Source organism: Bombina bombina, chromosome 9 (genome assembly GCF_027579735.1).
Source record: "Bombina bombina isolate aBomBom1 chromosome 9, aBomBom1.pri, whole genome shotgun sequence".
Classification (NCBI taxonomy): Eukaryota; Metazoa; Chordata; class Amphibia; order Anura; family Bombinatoridae; genus Bombina; species Bombina bombina.
This window is the reverse complement of record NC_069507.1, coordinates 219,425,136-219,450,835: the sequence shown is the minus strand read 5'-3', so window position 1 is coordinate 219,450,835 and position 25,700 is coordinate 219,425,136. Positions and strand designations below refer to the sequence as shown.

The 25,700-nt window shown below is 38.1% G+C and overlaps 1 protein-coding gene across 6 annotated transcripts in view; it reads right to left on the bottom strand.

Moving 5' to 3' along the window:
* Window positions 1-25,700, bottom strand: part of FGFR2 (fibroblast growth factor receptor 2) — a 157,447-nt gene that overhangs the window by 32,736 nt on the left and 99,011 nt on the right. For 3 of the 6 annotated variants that reach the window (XM_053692646.1, XM_053692648.1, XM_053692650.1), the window contains 3 exons: window positions 22,108-22,298; window positions 21,144-21,291; window positions 3,012-3,217 (listed from right to left, as the gene is read on the bottom strand). In XM_053692646.1, coding sequence (XP_053548621.1) covers window positions 3,012-3,217; window positions 21,144-21,291; window positions 22,108-22,298 — 545 coding nt within the window. Of the gene's footprint in view, window positions 1-3,011; window positions 3,218-19,754; window positions 19,900-21,143; window positions 21,292-22,107; window positions 22,299-25,700 lie in introns of all 6 variants that reach the window. The other 3 variants (XM_053692649.1, XM_053692647.1, XM_053692651.1) reach the window with 3 other exon arrangements.

Sequence of the window (25,700 nt, the reverse complement as noted above, 5' to 3'; positions counted from 1 at the left end):
TTTGTTCCCATGCAGCTTTCCAGCATACATTGTTCATATTTAAAGGGGCAGTTTACCCTGACATTTTCTCCGCTTTAATCTGTTTCCAATGATTAATTTTACCTGCTGGGGGGAGCATTACATTGTTTACAAATAGTTCCTTTTACTTTATTTAGCCACTTAAAATAGCTGATATTTCCTGTGGTATCACAAAGAAAACCTGTGTACACAGTCAGCAGAAGAAATTACACCCCCAATAGGAGGTAGAAGAGATGAATAAATAAAATTTTAATTTTTAATTGTATTGGACTTTGTTTGGTTTACAGAGATAATATAAAAACATGTGTGTACAGAAAGTGACAAACTAAGGATACCTGATTTTCCTGCAAGTTCAACCCATTTTGATGGGTTGTGGTTTCAAAGAACAAAACCAGCTATTTCAAATACAAAAATAAACGAAAAGGAAAAACGTATACATTTTATACTCTTCAGCGGGTAAAATAAGTCATTGGAAACACATTAAGGTAAAAATAATATTACAGTACACTGTCCCTTTAAATCAACCTGCAGCACCGTGTATATGTTTTTGCAATAAAAAATTGTTTCAACTAAATCAACCTGCAGCACAGGTGTGTAGTGCACATGAAGAAATGTCATACATCATCTCCATTACCTGTAACTTGCCCTTTAAATTAAAAATTCACAGACACCTAAAACAAAGCAAAGTGACTGCAATCTTGAGACTTCTATACAAATCTATTTATAGTTAAGAGTGTTATTAGAGGAGGACGTCTTCCCAACATACCTGGTACCTAGTACGGTCACTTCTACAGCGTGAAATACCAAGATCAGCCGTACTAAACAAATATTGCCCAGTTAAAAAAATGTTTTGGTAAATACATCTACTGTGTCTGGTGCTGAAATTGAGTTTACTGTGCTTAAAAGAAATGTGTCTTTTTTCTTAGAGTAGGAGCCAAGTTGCCAATGAATATGAACTAGCGGAGTGCTGGAGTGTATAACATTGTTTACAAACAGCTACATGTAAACAATAAGGTTTAGATAAAAAAATGCTCTGAGATGTGACCGAGAGGTACTAAAATTTTAATTTTCCATTGTTCTCTCATTTTATACTCTGCAGCTGGTATAACAAGAACTTGGAAACACATTAAAGTAATAGTCTAGTCAGAATTAAACTTGCACGATTCAGACAGAGCATGCAATTTTTAGCAACTTTCTAATTTATTCCTATTATTTTTTCTTTGTTCTCTTGCTATCTTTGTTTGAAAAGAAAGAATGTAAGAATAGGAGCCGGACCATTTTTGGTTCAGCACCTGGGTAGCATTTTCTGATTGTTGTCTAAATGTAGCCACCCATCAGCAAGCACTACACAGGTGCTGAACCAAAAATGGGCCGGCTTCTAAGCTTACATTTAAATAAAGATAACAAGAGAATGAAGAGAAATTGATAATAAGATTAAATTAGAAAGTTGCTTAAAATTGCATGATGCAAACAACAAACATACAAGGAGTATACCGCAGTAATGTAACACACAGGAGACACGAACCAAAGAAATGCTCGGCATCCCACAGTGTTCTTTAAAGGGACAGTGTACACCAATTTTCATATAACTGCATGTAATAGACACTACTTTAAAGAGGAAAATGCACAGATATAAAAATCCAGTATAAAACCTTTTACAGACTTACTTAGAAGCTCCCAATTTAGCACTGTTGATGAGGTTAGGCTGGGACATATGAAAAGACCCATTACAGAGCAAGCAGGAATCTGTAGACATAAGTCTACATTTGATACTTTGGGACTTGGTAAGTAGTCACAGCCCAATATTTTTAAAAAATAAGCAAAACTATACATTGCTATAAAAACACTCCTAGATGGGCTATATAAATGGATCATCTACAAAACATTTATGCAAAGAGAACTCTAGTGTACAGAGTTTCTGGGGTGGGTGTTTTTCCTGTTCGCAGGGCTGAATTTATTGGTGAATTGGCTTCTACTGTGAGAAGTGAAGAAATAACCAAACACTGAAATAAGATATTTGTGTTATCTTTATTCAGGAAGCAAGTCTAAGCCATTAGTTCCAGTGTGTTAACCATTTCCTTGCAAGGTGCAAAGGTGACATTAAATATTCAATTTTCATGATTCAGATAGAGTGATTCTGATTGACTAATTTTATCAAATCTACATAATTTTTTGCTCTACCCTCTTGATAATTAGCGCGTCCCATGAGAGCATACCTAGGTAGGCTCATGAGTAACCTTGTCACAACCTCTATATGACAGTAGTGTATACAATAATGTTACATAAATAGTGCTTAAGACACATGCACACTCCTGAGGGCTACTTAGGGTGTGCTCTCATGGAGAAAAAAAAAAAAGTTTAATTTCAACAAAGGGGATAAAAGTAAATTTCATAAAGAAATGGATTTTATTTTTTATTGTACAGTTTATCTGGATCCTGAAAGGTTCATTATGACTTCCAATTCACTTTAATGTTTTAATAAAACTGCATACAAATAAAAAAAAAAAGTAAAATTTTTCTCATATCAAATTTTCTTCACTCTTTTGGTATCCTTTGTTTAAAAGTAGGTAGGCAGGCCTAGGTGCATGGCTGCATGCGCATATCTGGAGCACTATACAGCAGCAGTTTTGCAAGAGTACTTTTAACAATGATAAACATTTTCAAGAAACTTAAATGGCAGCATGTAGTGTTCCAGTCACATGCACTACCTCAACAAAGAATAGCATAAGAACGAGGCTAATTTGATAATAGAATTGGAAACTTTTTTTTATTTTTAATTTTATTGTAAGCTCTATCTGAATCATGAAAGAAAATAATGAGTTTCCCTTTAAGTTTATGCTGCACTTATATATATACGATTTATGCTTACACAATTATAAATATGGTCATACGATTGTTATAATACAGATTGTGTTGCCCCCTGACTGTATAGATTTTTGTTTATGGTAGCCGGCGGTTAGGGTAAAAGGTTTTGGAACTCTTTATCTACTTTCTGTTACCTGGCGGTGGAGAGGGATTCGCTTGGTGAGCTTATGTACCAAAGGAGGATTTAAAGTGGTCTTCTTTTTGGCTTCCGTTCGATGATGACAATAATAGCCAAACAACACAATGATAATGATAACCAAGCCACCAGAAATGTATATTGCTACTTCCAAGTAAAAGGGTTGAGAGTTAGTCTCATTCTTGGTCTCCGACGGATCTGGTGGAACATAAAAGAGAGAGGTAAGCAAGGCCGGAGGAAAAGATCCTGTGATAGGAGACTATGATGGGGTCCAAAGACGCATTTAATAATGAATGCGCACACACAGACACAACCACATATATGCAACACGCACTTATCCAGCACATTCACACGTGACACACACACTTACCCATGCACATGTATGCAACACGCACTTATCCAGCACATTCACACGTGACACACACACTTACCCATGCACATATATGCAACACGCACTTATCCAGCACATTCACACGTGACACACACACTTACCCATGCACATATATGCAACACGCACTTATCCAGCACATTCACACGTGACACACACACTTACCCAAGCACATGTATGCAACACGCACTTATCCAGCACATTCACACGTGACACACACACTTACCCATGCACATATATGCAACACGCACTTATCCAGCACATTCACACGTGACACACACACTTACCCAAGCACATGTATGCAACACGCACTTATCCAGCACATTCACACGTGACACACACACTTACCCAAGCACATATATGCAACACACACTTATCCAGCACATTCACACGTGACACACACACTTACCCAAGTACATATATGCAACACGCACTTATCCAGCACATTCACACGTGACACACACACTTACCCAAGCACATATATGCAACACACACTTATCCAGCACATTCACACGTGACACACACACTTACCCAAGTACATATATGCAACACGCACTTATCCAGCACATTCACACGTGACACACACACTTACCCAAGCACATATATGCAACACGCACTTATCCAGCACATTCACACGTGACACACACACTTACCCAAGCACATATATGCAACACGCACTTATCCAGCACATTCACACGTGACACACACACTTACCCAAGCACATATATGCAACACACATGTACCCAAGCACAATCACACGCACAGACCTAAGCACATGTATGCAACACGCACTTATCCAGCACATTCACACGTGACACACACACTTACCCAAGCACATATATGCAACACGCACTTATCCAGCACATTCACACGTGACACACACACTTACCCAAGCACATATATGCAACACACACGTACCCAAGCACAATCACACGCACAGACCTAAGCACATGTATGCAACACATACGTACCCAAGCACAATCACATGTGTCACGCACAGACCTAAGCACATGTATGCAACACACAGGTACCCTGTGGGGGACTTTAAAAATGCATGGCACAAGCATAGGGCTATCCTACGAACTAGATAAGTTTATACTGTTAGGTAAGGTCGGGCAGACTTGCTGGGCCTATGGCTCTTATCTGCCGTCAATATCTATGTTTCTATGTTTCTATTAGTACCCAAGCACAATCACATGCGTCACGCACAGATCTAAGCACATATATGCAACATGCACTTATCCAGCACATTCACACGTGACACACACACTTACCCATGCACATGTATGCAACACGCACTTATCCAGCACATTCACACGTGACACACACACTTACCCATGCACATGTATGCAACACGCACTTATCCAGCACATTCACACGTGACACACACACTTACCCAAGCACATATATGCAACACGCACTTATCCAGCACATTCACACGTGACACACACACTTACCCAAGCACATATATGCAACACACACGTACCCAAGCACAATCACACGCACAGACCTAAGCACATGTATGCAACACACAGGTACCCAAGCACAATCACATGCGTCACGCACAGACCTAAGCACATATATGCAACACACACGTACCAAAGCAAAATCACACACGACACGCACTTTACCCAAGCACAATCACACGAGACACAAACTTACCGAAGTACATATATGCAACACACACATATCCAGCACATTCACACGTGACACACACACTTACCCAAGCACATATATGCAACACACATGTACACAAGCACAATCACACGCGACACGCACAGACCTAAGCACATGTATGCAACACATACGTACCCAAGCACAATCACATGTGTCACGCACAGACCTAAGCACATGTATGCAACACACACGTAACGAAGCAAAATCACACACGACACGCACTTACACAATCACACGAGACACAAACTTACCCAAGCACATATATGCAACACGCACTTATCCTACCATAACTGCATGTGACACACACTTACCCAAGCACAAACACACGCACAGACCCAAGCACATATATGCAACACGCACTTACCCAAGCACAATCAAACATGTGACACTCACAGACCCAAACACATATATGCAACACACACTTACCCAAGCACAATCAAACATGTGACACCCAAGCACAAACACACGCACAGACCCAAGCACATATATGCAACACGCACTTACCCAAGCACAATCAAACATGTGACACTCACAGACGCAAGCATAATCACATGTGACATGCACAGACCCAAGCACATACACACGTGACACGCACAGACCCAAGAACATATATGCAACACACACTTACCCAAGCACATTCACACACAGACTCGAGCACTATCACATGTGACACGCACAGACCCAAGCACAATCACACGTGACAAGCACAGATCCAAGTACAATCACACGTGATACGCACAAATCCAAGCATAATCACACGTGGTATGCACACACACACAGACAAAAATAATCACATATATCCATCAACCACGGAGACAAGCACAATCACACGCATACAACAAGCAGACACAAACACAATAATGCACATGCAACACCCACAAACACAAACGCATCCATGACAAAAGCAACCACCAAATGCAGAATCACAATCACCAAACACACAAATATTCACACACATGTATAAACATACACAAACACAATCACCAAATGCACACACACACACCAAGTCACACACACAAACACATTCACCAAATGCGCACACACACACCAAGTCACATGCACAAACACATTCACCAAATGCACAGACAGCAATAGTCACATGCACAAACACATGTATAAACATACACAAACACAATCACCAATTGCACATACACACACCAAGTCACATGCACAAACACATTCACCAAATGCACACACAAACACATTCACCAAAACACAGACAGCAATAGTTACATGCACAAACACAATCACCAAATGCACACACCATGTCACATGCACAAATGCATTCAAACGCAGATAGCAATAGTCACATGCACAAACACAATCACCAAATGCACACACACACACACCCCGAGTCACATGCACAAACACATTCACCAAATGCAGACAGCAATAGTCACATACACAAACACATTCACCAAATACACACACCAAGTTACATGCACAAACACATTCACCAAATGCACACACACACACCAAGTCACATGCACCGACACAATCAACAAATGCACACTCACAGACACAATCACCGAATACACACTCACAGACACAATCATCAGGCACAAATAAAGCACAGACACATACATTTCACAGCTAGTGTTCATGTATAAACCATCTGTGCACAAACATGCCTTTCCTTCTAGTTTCAGTTTACATCCACTTAAAGGCACATGAGATTCAAACCGCTTCTTTGATGATTCACACAAAGTATACCATTTTAAACAACTTTCCAATTTACTTACATTATAAAATTCCCTTTATTCTCTTGGCATCCTTTGTTGAAGGAGCAGCAACACACTACTGGGAGCCAGCTGAACACATGGAATGAGCCAATAGAAGAGAGGCATATATGTGCAGCAATACTTAGTGGTCTATCGCTGCTCAAGGAGCCTACTTATGTATGCTCTTCAATAAAGGATACCAACAGAACAAATAAAATAAGCTAATATAAGTTAATTGAAAAGTTGATCAAAATTGCATGTGCTATACGAGTCATGAAAATTTTGACTTTACAACCCTTTAGACTTTTTTCATGAAAATTAACCTGAGAATGAATTGCTTCTCTGCCTTTAGGCTAAGATCTTCAGGTTCTCACAAGAGAACCTGCAGTCCGTATTTAACAAGCAGTGGTCATCAGATCGCTGCTTTCCTAACCTTTTGCCACCTCTAAGGTGGCGAATTTCAATCTCCCCGGTCCCGTCCGACCGGGGAGATTGACAGATCCTGCCCGCCCATGACTGGCTGTGCGCGGGCAGGGGGCGGGATTGCACGCAAGCGCAAAATAGCGCTTGTGTGCATTGCTGAATTCCACCAGCAGAATTCAGAGCCCCTGTTCGCCGCAGCTTGATAAACCAACCCCAAGTTTAGTAACCTGAGAATGATCATCAAACCATAGAAGGCTGAATTGTATGCCTGGGGTCAGTGTGTCACTCAGTAGGGGAACGGTCTAGACAATCCCTTTTAGACAATATAAAATTGATACAGTCCATGAAGGTTCTTATTTGTGAAATACACTTTAGGCTCAGAAGCTGTTGATTGGGGGTTGCACATATATGCCTCATGGTCTTAGCTTATACAATGTGATCAGCTAGCTCCCAGTAGTTCAATACTGCTTCTTCAACAAAGGATAACACGAGAATGAAGCAAATTAAAGGAAGTAAATTAGAAAGCGGTTTAAAATTGTATGCTCTACTTGAATCACAAAAGAAAATTTGTGGGTTTTAGGTCCCTTTAAAGAACCAGTAAATACAGTAGATTTGCATAATCAACAAATGAATGATAACAAGACAATTGCAATAGCACTTAGTCTGAATTTAAAATTAGGGTTTTTTTTCAGCCAATCACAAATGTATATACGTATATTCTGTGAATCTTGCACATGCTCAGTAGGAGCCGGAGACTAAAAAAAGTGTAAATATAAAAAGACTGAGCACATTTTGTTAATGGAAGTAAATTGGAAAGTGGCATTCTCTATCTGAATCCTGACCGTTTACATTTTAACTTGAGTGTCCCTTTAATTATGCCCAGAAAACAATTTAGCAAAACACTTTCATTATTTCATTTACACCCTTATCCTAAGCCTGAAAGTTGGATTTTCCTGTACTAAAAACTGAAAAAAGCACGCCAGGCGTAACAAGACTAACCTTGCCACATATATGTCCCTATTTATCAGTTTAAGCAAAATAATCAAGATTTTGTTAATACAATGACAGTGGCAAGCGATTTCTTCTCCAGACTCAAAGCCCTATTGGTTCCTCCAAATAAAGAAAGTGGTGGGTGGAGTTTAACTATTGAAAACACTTGCAGAAAGCAGAATATTAATCTGTTCTAATAATATTTAATCCATTTTGACATTTCAATCTATTGGTGAAATGCTGCAATAAGATGTCAACTGTCCCACTAAAGGACCACTAAAAAGTCAAAAATAAACTTTCAGGTTTCAGATAGAGAACACAATTTGAAATAACTTTCCAGTTCACATCAATTATCTAAATATGCCCAATATTTTTGTATATGTACACTTTCTGGAGGCCCCAGCTCCTACTGAGCATGTGCAAGACTCACAGTAGATACGTATATGTGATTGGCTGATGGCAGTCACATGATGCAGTAGGAAGGAAAATCAAACTAAAATTTCTTAGGAAAAGAAAAAAAACTCTACTACTCATGTAAAATTCAAACTATGTGATTTTGCATTGTTTTATGTATTTATAGATTATGCTTTTCTACTGTGCTTTGTGGTTCCCTTTGAGTGCTAAGCACTTTCCCACCTGGGTGCTAAGGTGGATTAAGTTTTTTTTTTTAACTTTTGTATTTTTTTTTTCAGATCCCCAAGACTTACACTGTTGTAAAGGCTAGGTGATTACCTTTCCAACGGTGGGTCTTGGGGGTCTGTAGCTGTTTAGATGCCTGAGATACAGGCTTCTAAGCAGCATGCCCCATTTCCCTATACTTTGTATTGTAAATTTTTAATAAAGTTGCGCGTGACGTCACCACTCAAAACGTGAAGCCCCAGCGATGCCTGTCACTATGCAGGCCTGATCACCGGGGTAGGAGCGGGTGGGAGCCCCCAGATCTCCCTCAAGGTGGAAGAGTGCTAGTGACGGCTCTGAGCCGTCGTTAGCACCAGAGTGGGAAACTGCGACGGCTCAGAGCCGTCGTTAGCACTCAAGAGGTTAAATTAAAGGGATAGTCTAGTCAAAATTAAACTTTCATGATTCAGATAGAACAAGCAATTTTAAGCAACTTTCTAATTTACTCCTATTATCAAATTGTCTTCGTTCTCTTGGTATCTTTATTTGAAAAAGCAAGAATGTAAGCTTAGGAGTCAGCCCATTTTCGGTTCGGCACCTGGGTAGCACTTTCTGATTGGTGTCTAAATGTAGCCACCAATTAACAAACACTACCCAGGTGCTGAATCAAAAATGGGCCAGCTCCTATGCTTACATTCAAATAAAGATATCAAGAGAACGAAGAAAATTGATAATAGGAGTAAATTAGAACGTTGCTGCTCTATCTGAATCATGAAAGTCTAATTTTATCTAGACTATCCCTTTAACATTTTCATCCAAGGTGATAGTCATAGGTTGTGTGCACATGCATTCAATTCTTGTCATGATTGAAGTGCAGGTGAGTCCTGTGCCACATGACCAGCAGCATTTAGACCACGTACTGGATGCAAAAACACATGACCTATTGTCGTATTGGAAGCTGGTCACATGCCCCTTAAAGTTTGTCATTTATATAATCATCATTTTTACTTGAAGCATTTATGGCACTTTGAAACTGTTTAAAGGGGATATTCTAGTCCAAAAATTACAAAAAGGTTAAACACATAGTTAAAGTCCTGTTCGCAACACATAGCACTGCTGGATGAACACAGCTAGTGATTAAAACAACAAAATCCAGCAGCTCTGTAATAGTCTTAAATACCTTTATTTCTTCCTTTTACATCAGTTGCAAAGGGAAGTGCTAGCCCCTCATAATAATGAGAGTAGAAACTAGTTGTGAATTAAAGATAGGGTGAATTGAATATTTCTATTCACAATCTCACTTTATAAAACAGAATAAAGACACAAATTAAAAACACTTAAAGGGATAGGAAAGTCACAATTAAACTTGCATGATTCAGATAGATCATGTAATTTTAAGACACTTTTAAATTCACTTCTATTTCCAAATGTGCTTCGTTCTCTTAGTATCCCTTGTTAAAAAATGAACACGCATATCAAACACTAGTGGGAGCTAGCTGCTTATTGGTGCCTGCACACATTTGTCTCTTGTGATTGGCTAAATAGATATTTTCAGCTTCCTGTCAGTAGTGCAATGGTGTCCCTTCAGCAATGGATAACAAGAGAATGAAGAAAATATGATAAAAGAAGTAAATTGGAAAGTTGTTTAAAATTGTATGTTCTATCTGAATCATAATTTATTTATTTATTTATTTTTTTTTGGGGGGGGGTTACTATCCCATCTGATAATCAGTGGAAAATATTACATACTAAGAGATGGATCGCTGAAAATAATACTCCTGGTTAACTATAGTTACGATAAAGCGAAGTTCAGATTGATGCTGGGGTGATGTGAATACATCAAATACCTATTTGTATCATTTAAGCATCTAGGGAAACAGTCATACAGGATCCCTGTTTTTATCTCAACTAAACGCCTTCCATAGCGTAAGTTGTTTTAACAGTTATCTTGCCTTATACTGAAGGAGCCGTGCATAACCTTAATATAATAACCTGAGTTAACGGCCGCATACACAGAAATATAAATCAACCACAGATTAACATATTATACTGTCAGAGTAAGCTGGTTAAAATGCGAGAGACAACGCTCTCAGTAACCGGACCCCTGACACGTGTTTCACTGTCACGCTTCCTTAGAAGTTATACGCACCGGACGTTTGTTTGGGTCTTTTATCAATTCACAGGTCACTCCACATCATGCTCATTGGTTGGGTGAGGGAGTAAAACAATGTTTGGTTGGTTCTGGTAGGTGTCAATATGTATCAGCCAATAGTAATACAGATATATTTGAATTACTGTTTTGTATTTGTAAGCTATCAGCTGTTGCATAAAAGTGTTTTTAGATGCTTCGTAAATCATTTTATGTAAGAAGTATATTTGTAACTTTAGTGCTTACATCACAACAGATCAGTATATTCCTAAGAGATATTTGCATATATAATATTTGCTATTTACGGCATTGCTATATTGCAGATCTTAAAGGGACACTGTAGTCAGATTTGTAATGGGTATGTCACACAAGTATACATGTAAATAAACATTTTTGTAATTGGGATGCTATATTAAATATGCACCGTTTAAACAATATATCATTTTGAAATAATGAATTTTTCCAAACCCACTTAGTTGTCTGCCGTTACGGATTCCCAATCCGGGCTGACAACTGCAGTTGGAACATGGCGACTCTGAGACGCATTGCGCATGCGCGAGTTAGCGCCACATCATAGACTTCGCAGTTAATGTCATCGTCCTGTCAGCTATCATCTTGGCTTGAGTGCCCCAATGCGCGCATGCGAGAGAAAGGAAATGTTATTGCGCATGCGTTGAATGCCAATAATATATGTAACTAATATGCAAAATCAAGAGATATGATTGGCGAGTTTGTTAGCCCTTAGACGGCCCACATTTGTGGGCTGGATGACGTGATGTCATGGCCATAAAATAAAATATACTTTTACGGCAAAAGGGAGCTTCGTTACAAACAATAAGAAGGTACTTTACATTTATATCATATTTTATATGCAAAATCTATGTTCCGTTTTAGACTTAAAAAAAAAAGGAAAGTAATCCTTTAAATATGTAGCGAATTTATAATTGTTTTGTGTGTTAAATATATTAGCAACTCAATGCTTACATTGTGGCAGATCGGCATGCTTTTAGGAAACATCTGCATGTGTAATACTGGATAGTCTATGTATCATTGATGCATTTAGATCATGAAAATGTAACGAACTTATATAAAATATGTTGCATCTGAGTTTTATGTAATTAGAATATTCATAAATTGTAGCCAGTGCCACTAGCAGGTATTACGGCACAATAAAGATTAAACAAAAAATTATTATTGTTGTATACGTACATCATGTGTCTCTCTCTCTATATCTATATATAAAATTATATAATGAACGTAAATAAGGAAACTGATTACAAAATAGAGAAAAAACATAATTTATGTAAGAACTTACCTGATAAATTCATTTCTTTCATATTAACAAGAGTCCATGAGCTAGTGACGTATGGGATATACATTCCTACCAGGAGGGGCAAAGTTTCCCAAACCTTAAAATGCCTATAAATACACCCCTCACCACACCCACAAATCAGTTTAACGAATAGCCAAGAAGTGGGGTGATAAGAAAAAAAGTGCGAAGCATATAAAATAAGGAATTGGAATAATTGTGCTTTATACAAAAAAATCATAACCACCACAAAAAAGGGTGGGCCTCATGGACTCTTGTTAATATGAAAGAAATGAATTTATCAGGTAAGTTCTTACATAAATTATGTTTTCTTTCATGTAATTAACAAGAGTCCATGAGCTAGTGACGTATGGGATAATGACTACCCAAGATGTGGATCTTTCCACACAAGAGTCACTAGAGAGGGAGGGATAAAATAAAGACAGCCAATTCCTGCTGAAAATAATCCACACCCAAAATAAAGTTTAACAAAAAACATAAGCAGAAGATTCAAACTGAAACCGCTGCCTGAAGAACTTTTCTACCAAAAACTGCTTCAGAAGAAGAAAATACATCAAAATGGTAGAATTTAGTAAAAGTATGCAAAGAGGACCAAGTTGCTGCTTTGCAGATCTGGTCAACCGAAGCTTCATTCCTAAACGCCCAGGAAGTAGAAACTGACCTAGTAGAATGAGCTGTAATTCTTTGAGGCGGAATTTTACCCGACTCAACATAGGCAAGATGAATTAAAGATTTCAACCAAGATGCCAAAGAAATGGCAGAAGCTTTCTGGCCTTTCCTAGAACCGGAAAAGATAACAAATAGACTAGAAGTCTTACGGAAAGATTTCGTAGCTTCAACATAATATTTCAAAGCTCTAACAACATCCAAAGAATGCAATGATTTCTCCTTAGAATTCTTAGGATTAGGACATAATGAAGGAACCACAATTTCTCTACTAATGTTGTTGGAATTCACAACTTTAGGTAAAAATTCAAAAGAAGTTCGCAACACCGCCTTATCCTGATGAAAAATCAGAAAAGGAGACTCACACGAAAGAGCAGATAATTCAGAAACTCTTCTAGCAGAAGAGATGGCCAAAAGGAACAAAACTTTCCAAGAAAGTAATTTAATGTCCAATGAATTACCCAATCTATCCCATTCCTTAGCAATTACTGCAGAAATAGCATTAGGAACAGGAAAGACTTCTGGAATAACCGCAGGAGCTTTAAAAACCTTATCCAAACGAATAGAATTAGTATCAAGAGGACTAGAATCCTCTATTTCTAAAGCAATTAGTACTTCTTTAAGTAAAGAGCGAATAAATTCCATCTTAAATAAATATGAAGATTTATCAGCATCAATCTCTGATACAGAATCCTCTGAACCAGAAGAGTCCAAAGAATCAGAATGATGGTGTTCATTTAAAAATTCATCTGTAGAGAGAGAAGATTTAAAAGACTTTTTACGTTTACTAGAAGGAGAAATAACAGACAAAGCCTTCTTTATGGATTCAGAAACAAAATCTCTTATGTTATCAGGAACATTCTGCACCTTAGATGTTGAGGGAACTGCAACAGGCAATGGTACATCACTAAAGGAAATATTATCTGCATTAACAAGTTTGTCATGACATTTAATACAAACAACAGCTGGAGGAATAGCTACCAAAAGTTTACAGCAGATACACTTAGCTTTGGTAGATCCAGCAGGCAGAGGTTTTCCTGTAGTATCTTCTGGCTCAGATGCAACGTGAGACATCTTGCAATATGTAAGAGAAAAAACAACATATAAAGCAAAATAGATCAAATTCCTTATAAGACAGTTTCAGGAATGGGAAAAAAATGCCAAACATCAAGCTTCTAGCAACCAGAAGCAAATGAAAAATGAGACTGAAATAATGTGGAGAAAAAAGCGACGCCCATATTTTTTGGCGCCAAATAAGACGCCCACATTATTTGGCGCCTAAATGCTTTTGGCGCCAAAAATGACGCCACATCCGGAACGCCGACATTTTTGGCGCAAAATAACGTCAAAAAAATGACGCAACTTCCGGCGACACGTATGACGCCGGAAACGGAAATGAATTTTTGCGCCAAAAAAGTCCGCGCCAAGAATGACGCAATAAAATGAAGCATTTTCAGCCCCCGCGAGCCTAACAGCCCACAGGGAAAAAAGTCAAATTTTTGAGGTAAGAAAAATATGATAATTAAAGCATAATCCCAAATATAAAACTGACTGTCTGGAAATAAGGAAAGTTGAACATTCTGAGTCAAGGCAAATAAATGTTTGAATACATATATTTAGAACTTTATAAATAAAGTGCCCAACCATAGCTTAGAGTGTCACAGAAAATAAGACTTACTTACCCCAGGACACTCATCTACATGTTTGTAGAAAGCCAAACCAGTACTGAAACGAGAATCAGTAGAGGAAATGGTAAATATAAGAGTATATCGTCGATCTGAAAAGGGAGGTAAGAGATGAATCTCTACGACCGATAACAGAGAACCTTATGAAATAGACCCCGTAGAAGGAGATCACTGCATTCAATAGGCAATACTCTCCTCACATCCCTCTGACATTCACTGCACGCTGAGAGGAAAACCGGGCTCCAACTTGCTGCGGAGCGCATATCAACGTAGAATCTAGCACAAACTTACTTCACCACCTCCCTTGGAGGCAAAGTTTGTAAAAACTGATTTGTGGGTGTGGTGAGGGGTGTATTTATAGGCATTTTAAGGTTTGGGAAACTTTGCCCCTCCTGGTAGGAATGTATATCCCATACGTCACTAGCTCATGGACTCTTGTTAATTACATGAAAGAAAGATGTACATATTCCGGAATTAGCATAACTTGAAATATAAAGATGGATGCATTTGTTATTACCATGGAGTATGAAATGCGAATGAAGCCAATATTTTGGTTGACTGATTATGCATAAATAAATTATATATATAATATATTGGTGATACATCTTGATTGACACCTACCAGAACCAACCAAATATTGTTTTATTCCCTCACCCAACAGATGAGCATGACGTGGCCTGTGAATTGACAAAAGACACAAATAAACGGCCGCACGTATCACCTCTGAGGAAGCGTGACAGTGAAAGACGTTTCAGGGGTCCGGTTACTGAGAGCGTTGTCTCTCGCATTTTAACCAGCTTACTTTGTTTGCCAGTATAATACGTTAATGTGTGGTTGATTTATATTTCTGTGTATGCAATCGTTAAAGGGCCAGTCAAGTCCAAAAAAACTTTCATGTTTCAAACCTCTTTCCAATTTACTTTTATCACCAAATTTTGCTTTGTTCTCTTGGTATTCTTTAGTTGAAAGCTAAACCTAGGAAGGCTCATATGATAATTTCTAAGCCCTTGAAGGCCGCTTATTATCACATGATTTTTTATTTGCTTTTCACAACAGGGGAGAGCTAGTTCATGTAAACCCTATAGATAACATTTTGATCGCACCCGTGGATTGTGGCAAACACTGCATTAATTGGCTAAAATGAAAGTCGATAGATAATAAATAAAAAATCATGTGATCAGGGGGCTGTCAGAAGATGCTTAGATATAAGTTAATCACAGAGGAAAAAAGTATATTAATATAACAGTGTTGGTTATGCAAAGCTGGGGAATGGGTAATAAAGGGATTATCTATCTTTTAAAACAACAAAAATTCTGGCGTTGACTGTCACTTTACTCCGGTTTTTATTTTAAGGTTATGCATTACTCCTTCAGTATAAGGCTCCCGCTATAGGAGTTTAGTTGAGATAAAAACAGGGATCCTGTATGACTGTTTCCCTAGATGCTTAAATGATACAGATAGGTAATTGATGTATTCACATCACCCCAGCATCAATCTTAACTTCGCTTTATCGTAACTATAGTTAACCAGGAGTATTATTTTCAGCAATTCATCTCTCAGTATTTAATATTTCCCACTGGTTATCAGATGGCAGCAGACTTTAAGTGTTTTTAATTTGTGTGTCTTTATTCTGTTTAATAAAGTGAGACTGTGAATAGAAATATTCAATTCACTCTATTTTTAATTCACACAACTAGTTTGTTCTCATTATAATGAGGGGCTAAGCACTCTTTTTGTTGCTCCCTATGTAAAATGAATCTTCTCAGTGCAATTACCCCTCGATAAGTGCAAAAAGTGATTGTCAATAATAATTGCACTTATAGTATATAAGAAACTACGGATTCTACCTTATTAACCCTTATACTTTATTCCTTAATGCCTGGGTCATATAAGTACATAAAGGTCTTTTAAGAATATTATAGTGATGCCTAATTTTGCTGTTTTGGACTCTGAGGGCTTGACAGTGGCCTTATATTAGCGTGCATAGAGAAGGATGTGATGTACTTCATACTGAAGCTTGATTCACAGCTAGTGTTTGGCAGAGCTCACAAGGGGTTTACTGCTCAAGACCAGCAGTGCTCCGAGGATCCCAAGCAGCATTTTGTGTGTTTAAAACCTTTGCAGGGGTTAAACACAAAGTTGGGGTATCAATGGTACAAAAATCACATACGCTCTAACAAATTAGAGCATACAATTTTTGCACTTGAATATCCTTTTAAATTGGGATTAAAAATAGCAGGAAATGGATTATTCTGTATTCCTCAAATTTAGTAACTAACTGGCTGACAACAGTGAAATGAATAAACATCCTCAGCTGTACTACGTATGCATGTATGAAATGTTATGCAAATCTGTAAATTATATTTTTCTGACTATAAACAGATTAAAATACAAATTTTTGTTTGAATCTATATTACTTTTTTATATCAGCTGACAAAATGATCACACAGATTAACAAAGTATAAACACTTTGTGATATAAAATGTTTAATTAAGCATAATAATGATAATAATGATGATAAAGTTGAAACATACTTTACATTGCCTTTTTTTCTGTAATTTAACTCTAAAAAGGTAGGATTTCAGTTCCACTGAGAATCGGAACTACATTTACAAGCCTAACCCTGCAACATTATGCACAGTCACTGTTTGTTCACTGTACAAGCTTATTTATATATGATCCTTATTGACCTCAACCATAGAGATAGTACAAATGTTGCTGTGTCTACTCTGGTAATAAATCCAGATGGGGGGGGGGGGGGGATAATCTGGCTAATGAAAACAATTGTAGCAAATAATCTGTTAATGTATTCAAAAAGGCAGCATATTCAGGTGGTATGTTGAGTTGCTACAAGACTAGGCATTTCATGTCCTTTTAAAGGGACATAAAGCCCACATCTTTTTCTTTCAGAATTCAAATAGATCTAGTGATTTTGAACAACTTTCCAAATTACTTCAATTATCTAATTTGTTTTGTTCTCTTAAAATCCTTTGTTGAAATGTATACCTAGGTAGACTAAGTAGCTTCTAAATAGTGACTGCATATATATATGCCTCTTGTCATTGGTTTTCAACTAGCTCCCAGTGGTGCATTGCTGCTTATTCCACAAAGGATTCCAAGAGGCTGAAGCAAAATTAGATAATAGAAGTAAATTGGAAAGTTGCTTAAAATTGTATTCTCTATCTGAATCATGAAATAAAAAATTTGAGTTTCATGTAACTTTAAGGGCTCGATTTATCAAGCCCCTATGGCTGCAAGTTCTCACAAGAACTTGCTCGTCGTGATTTATCAAGCTGATTTATCAAGCTGCTTCCCTAAGCTCTTTACCACCTCTAAGGTGGCGAAATTCAATCTCCTTGGTCGAGTCCAACCAAGGAGATTGACAGCTCCTGCCCACGCGGGATTGCACGCGAGTGCAAAATTGTGCTCGTGTGCAATGGCGAATACCTGCAGGTAATTTCGCCCCGCCACAGGCGAGCTGAGGCGTACAGGGGCGCGTATACGCGCCCCTGTACACCTCAGTGTTAATAAATCTAGCCCTAAGTCAATAAAACTATGTGCTGTAAGATTTTCCTTAACTTTATATAATTGTATATCAATACTCTTGAACCAATAAGCAAAGATGGCTGCAAGACTGATAGTCAACACTATCCAATCAGAGTACAGTTTATTAGTTATACTATGGTTGAATATTACACGACAACAGTAAATCAATTTCAAACCTACAGGGAGCAATGGATAAAAAATATAAACAAACAACTTAAAATACCAGTCACTTATAACAATTTGTTCATGAGTGAAATTCACAGAGGTTGTTGCAAGTTTGTAAAGTTCTCATTTACACACATTACATCTATTCCAGTCGAACACTTTGACCAATCATCCCACTTCCTATCACTCGGTCACATTTGCGCACACACACAAGCCAACACCGCCGTATTGCACACACACAAGCCAACACCGCCGTATTGCACACACACACAAGCCAACACACGCCGTATTGCACACACACAAGCCAACACCGCCGTATTGCACACACACACAAGCCAACACCGCCGTATTGCACACACACAAGCCAACACCGCCGTATTGCACACACACAAGCCAACACCCCCGTATTGCAAACACACATCTGGATGAACAAATCCAACTACAAGAGTGAGCAGGCTGAATTTACCTTACTACGCAAACAGATGCTGGTTCCCAAAATCACCATAGTGGCAGCAGAGAGAGAAAAAAGTAAGAAGTGTCGAGAGATGAGGATAGACTGTAAGATAAGACTAGCCCAGTACTTGATGTTTTGATTTTTTTTTATTTCTTAAACCCTTTTTTTTTTTTTTTTTACACAGTGGCAAAGGGGTTAAAAAATATCGAGACAAAACATCAACCGCTACATGACACAAAATTCTTATGCCATGTGAACAGAAAGAAAGAATACATGCAGGAATATAAACTCCATGCAGCTCCATAATTATCAACATTTTTTTTTTAATCTCCACAGCAAAACCATATGGGATTAGATTTTTTTTAAAAGGACATTAAAGTCCATGATTTTCACTATATGCACTTGTTCAAGTTTTTGTTATTTCAGAGCAGTCAAGCAATGCATTGCACCTTTGCTGTGGCCAATCAGAAACACAGATGTAAATGAGCTTGTGCTCTAAGGAATTACTGAATAAAATGTAGAAAAATATGCACAAAGTACTATAGCCTCTGGGGGTAGTAAATATGCAAACTGTTTAGAGGCAAGTAACAAGAAAATCAAATAAAATATAATAAAAACACAATGATTTTCTTACTTCACTATATAAAAAAAATATGTAGGATTTAATTTTGAATTTTGTGTCCCTTTAGCAACCTATTTGATTACTTAAAATTACACCAGGAGTTCTTGTACAAAATGTATTTCATTATTTTTTATCATTTTATATTTTTTTTTTATTTTTTTTTTATTTTTTAAGAAATGCCATTTTAAGTAAGCTGCGTGAATCAGGTTAAATGTAGTAGAAAACTGGCAGGAGCTGTATGGAATTAACCCATTGGACAGATGAAGAAAAAAGGAAGAAACCCAAGAGAAAAGCACAATACCTGGCACAACCGTCAACCAGGCAGAGTGTTGAGAAATCCCAATAGAATTTCCTGCTATACAAGTATATTCCCCAGCATCCTCAATAGAAACATTCTTGACAATTAAGACTTCTATCTCTTCATCCGTAACGTTAACGCCAGCAGCCTGGAAGAGAAGGATGGCAAAAAGGAAAGAAAAGCAAGAACACCAGATGAGAAAAGAACACGTGGAATCGGCTTGGGAGAGATCTTCCCTCAAAATTGTTATGAGTCTCGGAGACTCTCCTTTGCTTTCCACAGTGACACTCTCCAAAAGAGCAGTACCCAGAATACCAGAGAGTCACCAGGAAGACATTACAAGATCACTGTGCACATTAATGCACAACCCATCACCAGGAGTAACCACCAGCTATGCATGCAATCACAGAACATGGAAAAATGTTACCCACAAGGAAAGATTTCATTGGTTGGTTGAAGAAATTGCAGAGAAGAAGAAAGAAAAACAAAAAAAAAGGAATCTCCACTAAACTCTTAGATCTCAGGACACTAATACAGGGCTTGACAAATAACATTAACATTTAGGAGCCAGCTATACTTTTCACTAGGCAGACACATGTTTTTTAATATAAATATGTACAATGAAAAAATAAAAAAAAAATTGGCTCACTGGCACCTGAATTTGTCAAGCCTTGATCCATCAGGTTTAGTGTCTCATAAGCAGTGCCTGAGAATTCCCTAAGCAAAATGTCAAAAGTCAAAATAAAAGAGATCTTGTAATAGAATCTTCCATCAATAAACATTTGAATAATGTTTCCCAGTTAAAGATGTAAATTCTTAGACACCAATGAGATTATCTGAAATAATTTCAATATTTAGTCTTCTGTAACGATACATTTCCCTGTGATAAGCTTCTGTTTACCAATTTGTAATATAAATGCTCAACTCAACGTTCAATGTCAGCGGGGTGTATGGTATCAGTGCAATACATGCTGTAAACACTGACTATGTGTCTGAATTCAACTGTCAGACAATAGCAGACAAAACATTTTGTCTGTTCACATAGAGCCCCTGCACACCCAAAATATGTTTACATTTGTGGAATATCTGAATAATCAGGATTACAAGAAAACTTTATATACTATTGCTGACTGCTTCTTGATGGAAGATTCCATTTTACAATGAAAAGCAGAGGGGGGGGAGGGAAACAGAAAAAAAAAACAGAAATAAAAAGGTCATAAAAACTGAGATTAACAGGAAGAAAATAGCAGCAGAAATACTTTAACCTTGTGGGTACATTTCCATGGCCGCTGTTATCAACGGCAGAACACCAGATTATATGCAACAACGCCACCTTCGCCAGAAGCATCAAGAGACCGATTGCAGCCTTGGTGCGGCAAAAGGGGACGTTACCTGGTCGTTTTGTCTCCACAGTCAGCCAAGCGGACTTGTTGGCTTCCCCTATATAATTGGAGACCGTACAAATATATTCGCCAGCATCTGCTTCAGTCACATTGTGCAGTCTCAACACCTCAGCACTAGAACTGTTTATTCCCGAGTGCTAGAAATAGGCAGGTGACACAGTTGAGAAAACATATAGAGAAAGGCTGTCACTAATATCTGGGTGTGTATTGTGCTAATATAATCTAAATGGACATGGCCATGGATAAAGTCACTGCAGACTGTAAGGATTTACTGAGCATTATGGGTAGGGGGCATTAGAATAATAAATATATATATATATATATATATATATATATATATATATATATATATATATATATATATATATATATATATATATATATATATATATATATATCCCCAAAAGAAAGCACTCACCGGGTCTTCAAAAAGTATTTTCAATTTATTAGAACATAGTGACGTTTCGGACAGGTTATCCCCTGAAGATGGGGATAACCTCTCCGAAATGTCACTATGTTCTAATAAATTGAAAATACTTTTTGAAGACCCGGTAAGTGCTTTCTGCTGGGGAGATAGATATATATTTCTATTGGGGAGCTATGGATTGTATTTAAATGCACCCTGCGTAGTTGTTGATACTAAAATGAATGTTTTAATAATCTACACAATATATTTTTTATGTGGACTTGGATTTATCTTTAGTGTTCCTTTCTTTCTGCTGGCTATCTATATAATCCTTTTCCTGCGGTAACCAGACAGAAGAATTATATTAAAAAATGTAACTTATCTCACTCCAAAGTTCTGTTTATTATGAGGGTGTGTTGCATTTGAGAGCATATATATCACAATAAAAAGTGCATTTCTATTGAATTATGGGATGAGATATCACATTCCCAGTCAGTGTTATAGTGTCCCATCCACAGAATAGCTTTAGCAAATCAAGTGCTGTTACCTTCAAAACCTTCATATATGGAAGTCCATCCACACCGTATCGGCTTCCATTCTTCTCGACATATCTCACCCAGCGGATATGGGGCTGGGCATCGCTGTATACTTTACAGACAAACTCAGCATCTCCTCCCACATGGGCAGTCGTGTTTGCTGGAAGCCCAGCCTGCAAAATTGGTCGATGTGAAGAGCGCTCTAAAAAGAGAGAAAGAACGCACAGAGAAACGTCAGCTTGAAAATAGTACATATGTAAATTCATAGTGTGGTCAGACGACTGTGCCTTTATAAAATACAAATAATGTCTTTTTTTACTTTTAGTATTCAGAATTCCCATTTGTACCAAAACAAAAATATACTTTTTAAATAAAAATTTTACATTTAAAAAAAAATAAAAAAATATCTAATCCTTTCTCTGACCACCTAAACTGCTTGGGGGGGGGGGTTAAATATGGCTCCTATAATTGAACTAAAACCTTTGCCTGTGTGCTTCAATTACCAACTCCTTGTAGTGAGACACAAGAAGCAAGATATTCTTTCATATAGGTTATTTGGACTTGACCACTATAAATATTTAATAAAATAAATCACTAAAATTGGTGAAATCATTCCAGTGAGAGTACACTCCTCAATCCCTATATTTAAAGTAGCATTTTTACTAAAATATGGCAAATCTCTTTCACTAACAAAGGAGGCCTTACTATATCCCACAAACCAAGGCCAGACTGCATAGATTGACGAATATATAAACACCCATGCATATTCAGAGTTATATATACAATATAAAATAAATAAAGGCAGAGCCGTCAAGAAAGGAGGGAAAAAAAATAACTCAAGTCTATAAGCCCGTAAAGCTCCTGGCACTGGTCCCTGTTGCAAAACTGGTGCCAAACTGGAGAGGGGAGGGAGGGAGATGAGTATTTGTAAGTGATGGGGAGGGTGGAGGGAAACGCTCAGGCTTCAAAGGTACCGCATGTAGAAAGAAAGTAGAGGCCATGCTCAGAGGGTTGGGGACATGGAAGGGATAACTCCCTGACGGGCAAAAATTTGGAGATATAATTAGTTGTTTGGCTCCTGTAAAGGAGCGAGGCCCTCAGTTTCTCTGCAGTGAAGGATGGTATGAGTTTTGGAAATGTTAATTTTAGCAAGACAAGAAACATTATACTGGCTGTCTTAAACTTTTACTTGGAAAAAAGGAATGGTAAATGAGTATAGGGCAATTAGCATACAGGCTCTGCAGCTGATGAAAAGCTTTCAGATGTTCATTTTAAAATGGCCGACAAATCCTAGAGACCACGGTTTTCACAGTTTTGTGTGTGTATGTCTATATCTTTATAATATTGGAGGGTTTAGGACTAGTATACAACTAGGCAAACACAGGATGTTATACCACAAAAGAGAGTCAGACAAGGGATTGGTCTGATAAATATGTATATGGACAGGGTGATGCTGTGTTTATATCATGCCAAGTAGATTTTCTCTTCAGGTTAGTGATAAAGGAGCGGAGTGCATTTTATTGTTTAAACTACATGGGGTGAGGGGCGCTCTGCAGTCTCTGGTCGCTTATAATATGTTTTAATAAAAACAAATGGTATCACAGACTTTTTTTTTCCTATTTAGATCCAGTTCTGCCCAGAAGATTTTGAACTCTTGCAAGTAGGGTTGCCACCTCAGCCATGTTTTCCTGGACACTTATGAGTTACACATGCTGCAGGGTGTGCAGGGAGGAACATGTATTGTGTTTCTGAACAGCACTATTCATGTTCCTCCCTGCACACCCTGCAGCATGTGTAACTTATAAGTGTTCTGTATTTTAAGGGACAGGTGGCAACCCTACTTGCAAGAGAAACTTTTGCAGATATAAATTTGACTGCAGAATATCATATTGACACCGTCACAAATGGAACAATATCACAAGCTCAATAACAGTATCGTTAAAATATCTCATTGGCCACAATATCGCCAGCATAAAATGTTAGGGTTGCACATGGGGTATCAGCTACGGTCACATTTCTGCACCACACAGGAGAGGCAATTATGACTATTACAATACTGTAGTAAAACTACAAGCAATGTGGCAATATTGAGGTGACAATAATATCATCTACACAGTGGCTTTGTTTTTTGAATGCACACAAACTACACATACATTCACACACCCATACATGCACTACACACACACACACACTACATATGCATACACACACACACACACACTACATATGCATACACACACACACACACACACTACATATGCATACACACACACACTACATATGCATACACACACACACTACATATGCATACACACACACACTACATATGCATACACACACACACTACATATGCATACACACACACACACTGCATATGCATACACACACTGCATATGCATACACACACTACATATGCATACACACACTACATATGCGCACACACACACACACACACTACATATGCGCACACACACACACACACACACACTACATATGCGCACACACACACACACACACACACACTACATATGCGCACACACACACACACACACACACACACTACATATGCGCACACACACACACACACTACATATGCACACACACACACACACACACACTACATATGCACACACACACACTACATATGCACACACACACACACACACACTACATATGCATACACACACACTACATATGCATACACACACACTACATATGCATACACACACACTACATATGCATACACACACACTACATATGCATACACACACTACATATGCATTCACACACACACACACTACATATGCATTCACACACACACTACATATGCATTCACACACACACACTACATATGCATTCACACACACACACTACATATGCATTCACACACACACACACACTACATATGCATTCACACACACACACACACTACATATGCATTCACACACACACACACTACATATGCATTCACACACACACACACTACATATGCATTCACACACACACACACACTACATATGCATTCACACACACACACACACACTACATATGCATTCACACACACACACTACATATGCATTCACACACACACACACTACATATGCATTCACACACACCCACACCCACTACATATGCATTCACACACACACTACATATGCTGCTGCATTCACACACACACTACATATGCATTCACACACACACACACACTACATATGCATTCACACACACACTACATATGCATTCACACACACACTACATATGCATTCACACACACACTACATATGCATTCACACACACACTACATATGCATTCACACACACATACAAGCAGCGTTCCAATAAACTGTTTCCCAAACAGACATCCAGAGAAAGCAGCCACAAATACGGCCAGCACACCTCCCCAGAACAAAGGCGGCTTTCATGCAGGTTGCTCTGACTGACACTCTGCAGGGAATTGTTTTGCTGATGTAATGCTGGCAGACCCGACACAGGCACCAACCTTGTTTTGCTTGCAGTGAGTTATTAGAGGACAGGGGAAAAAAAGACAGAACCACAAAATAGTTTGCAGGTAAGGGGTGCAAACACCAAAAGGGAAAAAACTCATG